We start from the raw sequence: 12,130 nt of genomic DNA on the forward strand, positions 1-12,130 counted from the left end.
GGAAGAAAAAAATAAAAAAAGGCAAAAATGTGATGGCATCCTGAGACATTTTAATGGAAACGAAGTTCTAAAGCAAACTTGATGTCCTGTCATTGGTGTCTTTCAGGGTTTCTGTGAATCAAGGCTTTTTTTTCTTTACAGTTTCTGCAGAAAATATTTAAGACTGAGTACACCCCACGCTTATATTTTACATTTTTCCAGCATACCAAAAATAGAAGAATGTTTTCCAGCAGCAGGCTTTGAAAGCAAACATAAAATGCATTGGACAGATATATAACTCCCTGCCTTGGTCACAGTAGTACTGTTTTAACACATCAAGGCAAGCATTTGAAGTATTTTGGCAAAACAGTTGCAACACAGAGTGTGAAACTACAAACATACACACACACACACACACAGGTACCCACTGCATCAATGGAAACTTTTTGAGATATTACACTTAAAATCTAAAAGCTAGAAAATTAGCAGGGTCTTTCTTACCCAAACCTAACCATATACAATAAAGAAAAAACCACCTTAATTTAAATCTCCAGAATACAAATCAGTCATCAATGGTTACTAACAAATAACTATTTAAAAATGTGTTTATATACATAAAAAAGCTGGTTTGTGTCAAATACCTGTTAGACAGCTGCAGCACAAAATATCCTTTGAAACCATTCATTACACCAGCACGTTGTGGCCTGGTCTGCAGATCTGTGCCAGTGTTCACTCTATTTCTCCAAAAGTATTACTTCAACATTTGAAACCGTTTGGGTAGCAAGTGTTGTATACTCCCAAATGTTTCAGAAAGCAGCAAGCATGCCTATGAGTTTATCAGGACTACAACTCTTACTGCTAAAGTTGCTGTCCCTTGTTTGCATAAATTATGTACTTAAGAGTACAGAGGCATAAGAGAAATGTATTCAGAATTCCAATGAAAAAGCAAGCTTTACTTTCTATATCAAGAAAACCCTGAAATTTCTAAGTACAGTTGCCATAATTTTAGATGCTTAGCATTTGTACCTACGCATTGGAGCACTTTCTGCATTTTTATACACCTATCTGAATCTAGATGTTCCAATTATCAACAATATGAAGTCTTTAACAAGGGGCAGAATGATTCAGGAAGGACCCAGAATCATTTGAGCTCTGGGATGGAGACGACTCCTTCTGGAAAGGCTGAACAACACTTGGCTTAAATGGAACAATTCTGGCCTCTTCTCCAAAATAAATCTGTGTTAAAGTTCATGGTGAAACAGAGCAAAAGTATAAATACAGTATAATATTGCAGTTTTACATTATGATACTGCACATACTGCTCACACCTATTTCCTTGTGTTCTTCTGGTCACAGGACTGTCTATGAAATCACTCAGAAATTTAAATACACATTTGGTGACATTTAAAAGGCATAACATGCTTAATTATTAGAAGCGATACTGCCAGTGGACTAAATATTTTTAACAAGTACTGATATCTCACTTTCAAACAACTCAAAATCCAATTATTTTAAAAAGAAATAGAAAGCAAACGGAGATGGGGGAAAAAGGGACTTGACACGGAATTAGAGATGTTGGCAAAGTATCTCAAATGTCTGCAGAAGGTGAAATATTGATTTTAGAGATCAGAGGGCCAGGCTTAAATCCCCAATTTGCACTTCTGTTTAAATGAACGGGAGGAAAGCGAATATGAGGGATGAGTGAAAAATTCTGCCTGCCAGGATCCCAGACAAATCCCACAGATTTTACATTTCCCAGCTGAGCATAAACTGTGTACTGATGTTAGAGCCACATGGGCTAAGGCTCTGTGAGTGAGGAAATGTGTTTTTGTGATATGCCATTTGAACCATGAACAACACCACAGTGATCAAAAGAATGAGAAAAGGCTTACTTCTTTACATGCAAATGTGTAACTGACACAGTAAATCACATTTACTTCAGAAAACAGTTTTTAAGACAGAAGGCTGGAAAGACAGACACCAGGACTAACGTGGCCTCAGAGGTCTCTATTATGGTGCCTACAAACATCCTGGTGTAGCAAGGAGCTGATTAAGCACCAGATTTCCATTTCTACAGTAAAAGCTGTAGTGAATTTTCTAACCTACTGGAGCGAGAACATATATTTTTAAATAAATATTTTTAAATATTCTCCTAAAAAAATAAGGCACTTGGCATCATGCCTGAAGCCAATTAATCACAGTGATGAAGAATGTGATAAAGGAGGATTGACAGCTGTCTTCACTAATTTATTTATTTATTAATCCTCTTTAAGCTGTCAGTTCCTTCTCTGGCTAGAAGACAAACTCCATAAAACAAGTTCTTTTGTTCTAATTGAGGCATCATTTGAGCTCAATATGCCCACAGGCATTAGGAGTTGCATTAACTACTATAAAAAAAAAAAGTATTAGTATTTGTATCAATTATTCCATGACTGATTATGATAGAACAAATGAAGTTAAACCAAACCCAACTTTCAGATATATTCTTAGACTTCCCAAAACACAAAACATCTTCCCGCTCTCTCTGAATATGGAGTATCCCTGCCAGGTCCCCTCCAGTGCTGCCTGTGGTAAGGAAGTGCAATTCTGTCTCCTCTGACTGACACTCAGGCCACTACTGTCTGTTCTGACTCAGCCCTCTGAAGTCAAGAGTCTTTCCTTTTAGTTCTGAAAGCTCCTCAAATTAATTCACCTCCAGCTCTACATACTGTACGTTATAGAACATAATAGAATAATAAACAGAAAATAAAAGAACGAGACTATAGGCTATTATACTGAAAATATAACTGGAAGAAGGGAAGATTTCACCAAGTATAAGAACTTAGAACACCTAGAGAGTATGATCACCTCAAGTCACTTCGTCTCAAATACAAACCTAAACTATTTCTCATTTTCAGCTACTATCTGTTTCAATCTGTTAGTGTTCATTCTCTTTAAGTATTTACAAAAAGTGCATAGTCATAAGGGTAAGATTTCTGAGTTTCTCAAGTCAGCTTCTCCTGATAAGTCTTCTCTTTTGCTACTTTCTGTGAACTCCTTCCACCAGGGAAGATCTTGCTAGCTCCCATATAGTCCTGTTGACTTATAACCTGCTTTTTAAACTCAAAGAATCACAGAGTGGATCAAGTAGGAAGAGACCTCTGAAGACCATCTGGTCCCAGCCCCTGCTCAAGCAGGGGCCAGCTGCCCAGGATCACATCCAGATGGCTTTTGAACATCTCCATGGATGAAGACTCGACAATCTCTGTGAGCAATTTGTGCTAGTGCTCAGTCACCCTCACAGTAAAATTTTGTTTCTTGATGTTCACACAGAACCTGTCATTGCCTCTGGTCCTGTCACTGGGCACCACTGAGAAAAGCCTGGCTCTGTCCTCTTTGCACCTCCTCTTTGGATATTTATATAAACCAAGGAGTTTCCCTCTGAGCCTTCTCTTCTCAAGGCTGAACAGCCCCAGCTCCCTCAGCCTCTCCTGCTAGGAGAGATACTCTGGTCATTTTTGTGGCCCTTCACTCAAGACTTTTCAGTAGGTCCATGATTTTATACTGGTGAATCCAGAGCTGGAAACAGTATTCCAGACATGAAGTGCAACCCATGCATCTCAAGGACTATGCTTTCCTATACTTTTTCTCTTGCACTCCATCAATTTTCCTCTGCGCTTCCTTGAATATATTGTGGCCACTGATTTTAATGTATCCTTGTTTGGCGAAAAAAACACAGTAAAAACATTTCCCTTTCCTTCACTTTACAAAGATCTGTGTTTCTACATCTATTTCTGACAGTTGAATATTTCTCTGCAGAGGGATTCAGCCTAGAATTACTTCTACAAGATTTTACTGTTTTTAAAATCATGTGACCTATTCTCTCAAAAAAAAAACCCCCTCAATATTATGTTTTAATACTACTTACAAGTGGCTGTCCTTAACTTTTGCTTTTAAATATCACTACATTTTAGCTACATTTTGCTGCCACCTGCATCTCAGACTCAGTTAGTAAATCTGGCTGCTCACCTCATGCTCTGGTGAGAGATGTTCCATGTCGGTTCGTAAACACTTAAGTCCTGGTAAAAAGTGATTGACCATTAAATCCTCTGAAATAACTAAAAAACAGGTTGTTAAGGTATTATAAGGATTGTTGTATACAATTATACACATTTCTATTTTCTGTCTTCTGATAGTTATTCTACTAAACACAGGGATAAGCTACAGCCACAAAACCCAAGGAAACAGAACAGCATTTGGCACTTCATGACCAATAAAAAGGTTAAAAGACCTTCAACATATTTAACTTCATGCATTTCATATATCCATACCATTCTTTCATATTTTTTCTTGATAAAATCATCTTCATCTACTAGTGAAGATGAAGGTTTTTGTTCTTGTAGGGTTTTTTTTGTTTGGGTCTGGCTGAGATGGAGTTAATTTTTCCCACTGCAGCCTGATAACAGCTGATAACACACCTGAGCAGTGCTAGCACAGCATCAGGGCTGTCTCTCCAGCATTGTCCCCTCACCAGTAGGATGGCGGTGGGGAAGATCATGGGAGGGGACAGCCAGGAGAGCTGACACAAACTGACCAAAGGGATATTCCATACTATATAGTACCTGCTCAGCAACAAAAAATAAGAGAAAAGAGGAGAGGTAGCATTTGTTAATATGATGTTTATCTTCTGGAGCAACAACTATGTGTTCTCTGTTTCCTGGGAGGTGGCTGGATATCACCTGATGATGAGAAGAATAAATCTTTTGTTTTCCTTTTGCTGCCATGAGTGCCTTTTGTTTTATGAAACTTCTTTTACCTTGACCCATGATTTTTTTTTTTCCATTTATTTTTCTACACATTCCAACCCTGTTTCTACTGAAATGGGGAGTGATCACAGAATCACAAAACGGTTTGTGTAGGAAGGAACCTTAAAGATTATCTAGTTCCAAGCCACAATTTCCCTGGGCAACCTGTGCCAGCATCTCACCATCCTCACAAGAAAGAAATTCTTCCTAATGTCTAACCTAAATCTCTCCTCTTCCAGTTTAAAACCATTATTCCTTGTCCTGTCACTACACACCCTTGCAAAAAGTCCCTCCCCAGATTTCCTATACACCCTGTGGTACTTGAAGGCCTTCTAGGTCTTCTAGGAGCCTTCTCCAGGATGAACAACCTGAACTATCTCAGCCAGTCTTCATCATCGCCCTCCTCTGGACTTGCTCCACAGCTCCATATCTTTCCTGTGTTAGGGATTCCAAAACTCAGAGTACCCCCAGTGTGTGAGCCCATGAGAGAGGAGTAGAGGAGCAGAATCACCTCTCTCAACATGCTGGCCATGTTTTTTATGATGTGGTCCAGGATCTTGGCTTTCTAAGCTGCAAGTGCATATTGCTGGCCATTGCATAGCTCTCATCAATCAGCAATTCCAAGTCCTTTTCCTCAGGGCTGTTCTCAATCCATTCTCTGCCCAATCTGTATTTGTGCTTGGTCTTGCCCCGACCCAAGTTCAGGACCTTGCACTTGGCCCTGTTGAAATTCATGGGGTTGGTATGGGCCCACCTCTCAAGCCTGTCAAAGTCCCTCTGGATGGCATCCCTTCCCTCCAGCATCTTGACCACAACACACCACACAGTTTTGAGTCATCAGCAAAGCTGCTGAGAGTGCACTCAATTCCACTGTCCCTGTCCCTGACAAAGATGTTAAATAGCACAGGAGGAACTACAGGCAGTTAGATAGAACAGCTTGGGGGGCAACTGGCATCCAGCCAAGGTCAACTCACCACATCCACTTCCTGTGAAAACATCTTCACACTGAGCAGATGATGTTTTACACCCCACATTCAAAACCATACTTAGTTGTTTCTCAAGTATTTAATCTCACACCAGAGAATTAGCAGCTAAACTTCCCTTAAAAAAAGGATACAACAACAGGAAAGAGCACTGTAGGATTCAAACAGGTGTGTAGCAATATCCAGTCTCTTGGAATCCACGGACTGCTGGTTGTTGACCAAGGCCAGCTTGTGCAAGTGTGGAATAACAACTGTAAAAGTAAAGACAGGAATAAGAACTTGAAATTGCTTTCTGTAGACTTGCTTATCATTAAACAATTGCTAGTTGGCAATTCTCAGGCATCTGAAGCATTACACATCATTGTGTAATAAGAACTGCAAATAATGTTTTTTGATGGGACTGTCATTGGAGATTTAACTGATCAACTTGAACTTGAAATAAAACTGTGATAAGACCACCTACAATGAAAAGGTAGTAACAGTGTACAGAAAATATTTTGCAGCATTATTACTCTCTTGCTGCTAAAATTGTCATAAAAATGTTTCTATTTTATAAATACAGCTGATAAGCTAGTGACAGAGATCTGCATATCAGAAATATTTGCTGACTATAGAGGAAGCTTATCTAATGAGCTTAAGCTGCTAAACTAGATGCCTGCAGTTGGGAGGCATGGCAGCTTCTTATGTTTTGTATACAAATATATTTAAGACAATCTGAGAACTTACATTGCTTTTTTATGTGCTTTACGTATCAGGGCCATGAAAAAAAAATTGTTAATCTGGGATGCAATGAATTTTAAAATGTGTGGAACATCTGAAATTTATATGACAGGAAGTGGTGAAGCAAGAAGGGAAGTGGGAGCAGGAAGCATTTTACACATCAATTTAGAAAAAAAAAAAAAAGACAACTTCAAATTTTCTCTGCAGTTATGTGACCATTCCCCTCCAGTCCAGTGATGGAGTTCAGTATACACTGGTATGTTAAATTAAGTGAAAACTGTATCAGTAAAATCTTAAATATTGGAATGCACCAAACTCTGAAAACAAGAGTTTTCAGACTTTTTATAAAACCCAGAAAGTAAAGAAAAAAAACAAACTTAAAAAAACTTAAAAAAAAAAAATCAACATAATTGGCATACTATTAGCTTTGGGACAGAAAGAGGAAGACTGTATCTTTCCCACTGATGCAACTTACATTCATCTCTAAATCTGGGCTCAGCATTAGGTCCGACTCTTCCAAATGTTTTTATGATTTCTGTATGCAGAGAATGTTGGTCTTGATATTGAGGATCTTCCAGGAAAGACGCCAGCTGCATTTTTACTCTTTCCAGAAGCTTAATTATTCCCAGAGAAATGAAAAGTGCACAGAAGAATTAAGTTTCTAGAAGCTGTTATGATTAGCTCAGAGTGTGTCTATAACTTTCTGGATTTCAAATGATAAACTTTGGAACTTCTATTAATCTATAATTTTTTTCTGACAGGATGCTCCAAACTCTTTAATGCAGCTCTACATGTAAAGACTAAAAAGTTCTAAAAATAACATTTTCTGATACATTTTGGAAGGCTGTATCACCTCTGTACTCCAAGGCTTATTATAATTAGTGCAATGGATACAGTATTTTTTGTGTGGTAACAAAACAGTATTCTTCCCAAACTGATTATAGGCATGCATTCCAAGCTACAAAATTGTAACATCCATCTTCCAAGTACTTGTGAGTCATCACCGACTTCTTACTCACATTTCCTCAAACACATTCTTTTAGAGTATGTTGAAATTACAGGAAGAATGCAAGCTCTGCAAAAAGTTGTGAGGACTTTAAGAAGAAATTTGATTGTACAGTTATCATATAAAACAAAACACAGTGTTTCTACTGCTGCCCTGAGTGCCTGATTCTGATCTATAAGTGAAGTTCTATCATGGAAAAAAAACAGGTGGAGGTTTGCACATCTATATCATCCTCCAGGATTTTCCAGTTATGTCACTATGATGTCTTTTATTGTAATCTTGGACACCAGGGTCTAAACCAGCAGATATAGCAGATTAATTATATAAGGTCATTATATGACAAGAGACTTCTAAAGTAGCTGAAAATCAAGCAGGATAAAGCATCTAAGCATATGAAATGGGACAACATATTTACATGTAAGTAACTGAATCCCACCATGACTTTTTGATTAGCATTTTAGAGTAAAGCCATTTTATCTGGAAAGAATGGACTTAATTTCTCAAATGCATTGGGGAATGCTCTAAAAAACATTTTGAGCATAGGTTTTCCCATCCCCTAGCACAGACCTCCTCCTGTACATAAGTGGCTTCTTGTTTAGTCTGGTTTGATATTTAAACAGAAATGTCTTTATTAGATTTCTAGGCTTAAGAGGAAAAAAAAAATCACCCACTACTTTTGCTACAGAAAACAACAGCCTTACAACAGGTGTCTTACCTCTCTCTGAGTAACAGTTTCCATGATGGTCCCAAAAGCAGGAATTGTTGCAATCCTGACTGAACTACAACAGAAAAATAGAGTCTTTAAGATACTAAACCCTGAGACTGTAATTAATTAAAAATAAACCAAAATTTAAATATTAGTACTATAAGTTACATTAGTTTCTAGCAATGACAAAACTAAAAAAGCAGGCCAGGAAAAAGACAGACAGGATTAACTGAAGGTCTCAATCTGAAACTCACAATTCAGGATCACTGGACAAGGTAACAAGGGCCGGAGCAACCCGCTTGTCAATTAAGGCTTCACTCATGCCTCGAAGAGTCAGCTGTAAACCAGTCAACATGCAATAAAAAATGGTTTGGTAAACTTGGAAGAACTGGGTTAGCTGTGACTGAGGATGGGCAGGCAGACTCTTGGGGTTTTTCTTGGTTTAGTCATCCACACAAGACATTAAAACATTTAAGACTCTATTCATGCTGCAGAATCTATTAGCAACAACCTGTTAGTGAGATTAGCAAAGCATCCCTCCTTAGTTTGAAAGAAATATCACATCAGAATCTCTGAGAAATTAAGTACTGCAGCTATCCACCAGAAAAATTAGATACAGCCAAAACTGTGTCTCAGGAATGCAGATGACATTTCATTTTCCAATAGCAAAGCTAACAGCACTACAGAAAATTTTAGGATCCAGCTTTCTGCTAGAAAGGATCTGAGCAAATTTCAAAACTAAGATTAAATATAAAAAGCCATTAAAATCAAGTGGCATTGGTTTAATTTTTCTACTTAAAGTTTATTTGGCATCTTTATCCAGTTTGATTCTAGGTGTTGCACTAAACCTTTTAATTTACAAACAACTGAGCTGCTTTTCTTTATAAGTAATTCAAGCTTTGTTCAGCCAGAAGAAGAAACAGAACTGATGGTTATTTCTTCCTCAGTATTAAGAGGGATGCCAGGTATACAAGACAGTCAGGAAACTTACATTTCAGGGTCACTGGAGAGAGTAATGAGAGCAGGAACAACTCTCTGAGCTACCAGAGTTTCATGTACCCCCTTCACCAACAGCTGAATGGTCGGAGCAGGGGGGTATCACAGGTGATGCACGGAAAGAGTGAGCACAGTATCATGGGAAGAAGAACGGCACAACCAAGAGAGAGAAAGAAAAAACACAAAAAGCAAACCAAAATTAGAAGCTAAGCAGATACTGCTACACTAGTGCTTCATATATGCAAAGGCATGAAGAAAGCTGAAGTGGTCTGGCAATCAGCACAAACCTGACAAATTCCACAACACGATGATATTTTCTCTATTTTCAGCTATTTTAAAATTCAAACTCCCAAAAGTTTAGCAATTATTATGTATTAAAATGCAATTACATTGCTGATAGCATTATGTAATTTTACATACCATTATGTAAAATTAAATACTAAAGCTATGCTAATTTGAGCTTGACAGCTTAATCTAAATGTTGTTTCTCATTCAGTGGAATGGTATTTATTATAGTAGGTGGCTTTGACATGCAAAATACATGCCTTTAGCTGGCCATATGTGTGTACTTTTCCTGCACTGAGTGGTAACTTTCAGACCTTTCAGTGTGCCCAACAGCACCTTACCACATGTCACTAAGCTCTCCTTAAAGTCATTCAGGACTGTTTTAGATTTAACTGCTGTCCACGCAGTATGTGTGCAAAATTTCCCACATTTCCCTTGCTGCTCTATGCAGGTAGAAAATGGAGAATCTTTGGATTAGTCATGAAATGTATTTCATTTAGTCTTTCTGCAAACTAAGGGAGAGATATATTTGTGGCAATACATCCCAAACATAAAAAATTGAGACAATAAATTCCATGACAGTGGAATTTATTACACATACGTATATGGAAATAATTTGAATTTAGATGTTACCAGGTGCCATTTATGCCATCTAACTAGAAAAGGTTTTACATTCTGCTGTTTGAGCATTCCTGCTTTATAAACACTGAATGCAAGCATGGCCACACATGTGCGCTGAATGTCTTGTGGCATTACAGAAGACAGCTGGAGAAGGAAGAATGGGGAGAGAATTGTAAAGATGTTCAAGAACATTGCATTACTGCTGCAAAGCATCTGAAGGGGGAAACCTGCAACTTCCTATATTTGATATTCAGAAATTATTAGGAATGTCAGTTCAACTATTCCATTTTAATATTAATACTTTCCATGGTTATTTACACTGCAACAACTTAAAGTGATGACTGGTTGAGCTTATGGGCTACTCTTCAAGCAGCTGCTAAGGAAACAGCTCACTGCTTTCTCTATGATGATTTTACTCTTCACACACATTTACCAGCTTTCCCACTTACCAAAGCAGAGAATGCTTAACAATTTCGATTTTAAGGAACTTCAGTTTTCTTTACTTATCTCATTCTGAGAAAAACCTAGAGGTAATGTAGTGCTTTGAAAAAAAAATTCTTGGGATTTACACAACAAATTGTTAGCAAACAATTTAGAACAATCTCAGCTGCACGACTATGTGGGCTGCCACACTTCCCACTATGGTAAAGCATGGTGAACAGAATTGTTCTCTTATAGAAAATAAAGTATATTTTATAATTCAGCTGTCACTCCAACTCTGTTCCTAGCCTTGAACCTACAAAGACCAACGAAGCTTACAACTCAACTATGAGCTTCATGTTCAAACCAGCAGCAATCAAATCTGTTTGCATCAACATCTAAATGGGAAACTACTGACTGAAATATTAACACAAGCAAGAGAAATTCTTGGACGGGGAAAGCCAGGGTAGCAGCATCTAAAGCCAAAGTGAGAGAGATGGCACAAATTTTTATCCTGTTTTGGCTCCACTAGATTAATGTGTGATTGTTACTTATATATTCTTATATATACTTATATATTCTTATGTATAACACACCTTAAAAACCATTGCACAAAGCTTCCTGTATTTGAAGGAGAGAAGTGGTACAATGGCTCCAAATCACTTCTGTGTCCTTCCAATCCTTAACAGGCTGTAAAGGTTTGGTATTGAAGTTTGGTATTGAAGCAGGAAATCATAGCAGCACCTGTGCTGCTGTACAGACCCCTGTGCTGCTCAGAATCCTGATAATTCTCACAGAACCGTCCTGCAGCTGACATACTCTTGATTTTTTTACCTAATAGCTGGGCTCTCCCATTCAGCAGTCAGATTTCAGAAATTCCTTGAATGAAGGAAACTTTCAAAAGTAAAACCAACCATTACCACATCTTCAAATTTCCATGTCACCATGTATAAATATGTATGCTAAAGTGTAAAAAAAGTGATGATACTACTTTCAAGTGGGAAAAGTGTCTTCAACAAAGCTGCCAATGTTTTAGTAAAACCCTAAGTATGCTAGGAAACAAGCAGTCATGGCAGGGCACTTGGACTAGATGACCTTTGAAGGTCCCTTCCAACCCAAATTCTGGGATCTGTGAAACAGCATGCAAGACTGTCAAAAAATAAACATCATTCAGCTGAATTCATGAAGAAACTGAAAACAAGACAACAACCTGTTATAACTGAGGTCTTTCAAATGTCTGGCTGATGTTTATTAAAAAAAAAGCTTAGTATTACAAATATAAAATGCAAGTAATGCTCTTGATAGATTTAGGAAAAAAAAATAATATACCCCACAAACAAAACAAACAAAAAAACCCCACCCCAAACAACTCAAAAATATTTTAAGGGTGACCAAAAATTGTCATCTCCAAAAATACAAGGCTGTGTTTTCAAGTCAATCTCAGTAAGTCTTAAAATGGCTGTTAAAAACTTTATCTGCCATGACTTGCAGAGTTGTAAAGAACAATAAGGGTTATGTTAAATGCTCTTTTTTTCTGAGGGAGACTTGAGAAATATTTTTGGAAATGGATACAGGGTAGCAAGTCCACCGCAGAGCTATCCAAATGAGATAAATGTGGAAAAAACTGTAA

The 12,130-nt window shown here is 37.7% G+C and overlaps 1 protein-coding gene across 3 annotated transcripts in view; it reads right to left on the reverse strand.

Moving 5' to 3' along the window:
* RELCH (RAB11 binding and LisH domain, coiled-coil and HEAT repeat containing) overlaps window positions 1-12,130 on the reverse strand; it is a 72,248-nt gene that overhangs the window by 7,442 nt on the left and 52,676 nt on the right. For 2 of the 3 annotated variants that reach the window (XM_030445841.1, XM_030445843.1), the window contains 5 exons: window positions 9,170-9,252; window positions 8,188-8,251; window positions 6,942-7,080; window positions 5,881-5,997; window positions 3,988-4,076 (listed from right to left, as the gene is read on the reverse strand). In XM_030445841.1, coding sequence (XP_030301701.1) covers window positions 3,988-4,076; window positions 5,881-5,997; window positions 6,942-7,080; window positions 8,188-8,251; window positions 9,170-9,252 — 492 coding nt within the window. Of the gene's footprint in view, window positions 1-3,987; window positions 4,077-5,880; window positions 5,998-6,941; window positions 7,081-8,187; window positions 8,252-8,432; window positions 8,516-9,169; window positions 9,253-12,130 lie in introns of all 3 variants that reach the window. The other variant, XM_030445842.1, reaches the window with a different exon arrangement.

The sequence above is a fragment of the Calypte anna genome, chromosome 2 (genome assembly GCF_003957555.1).
Source record: "Calypte anna isolate BGI_N300 chromosome 2, bCalAnn1_v1.p, whole genome shotgun sequence".
Lineage (NCBI taxonomy): Eukaryota > Metazoa > Chordata > Aves > Apodiformes > Trochilidae > Calypte > Calypte anna.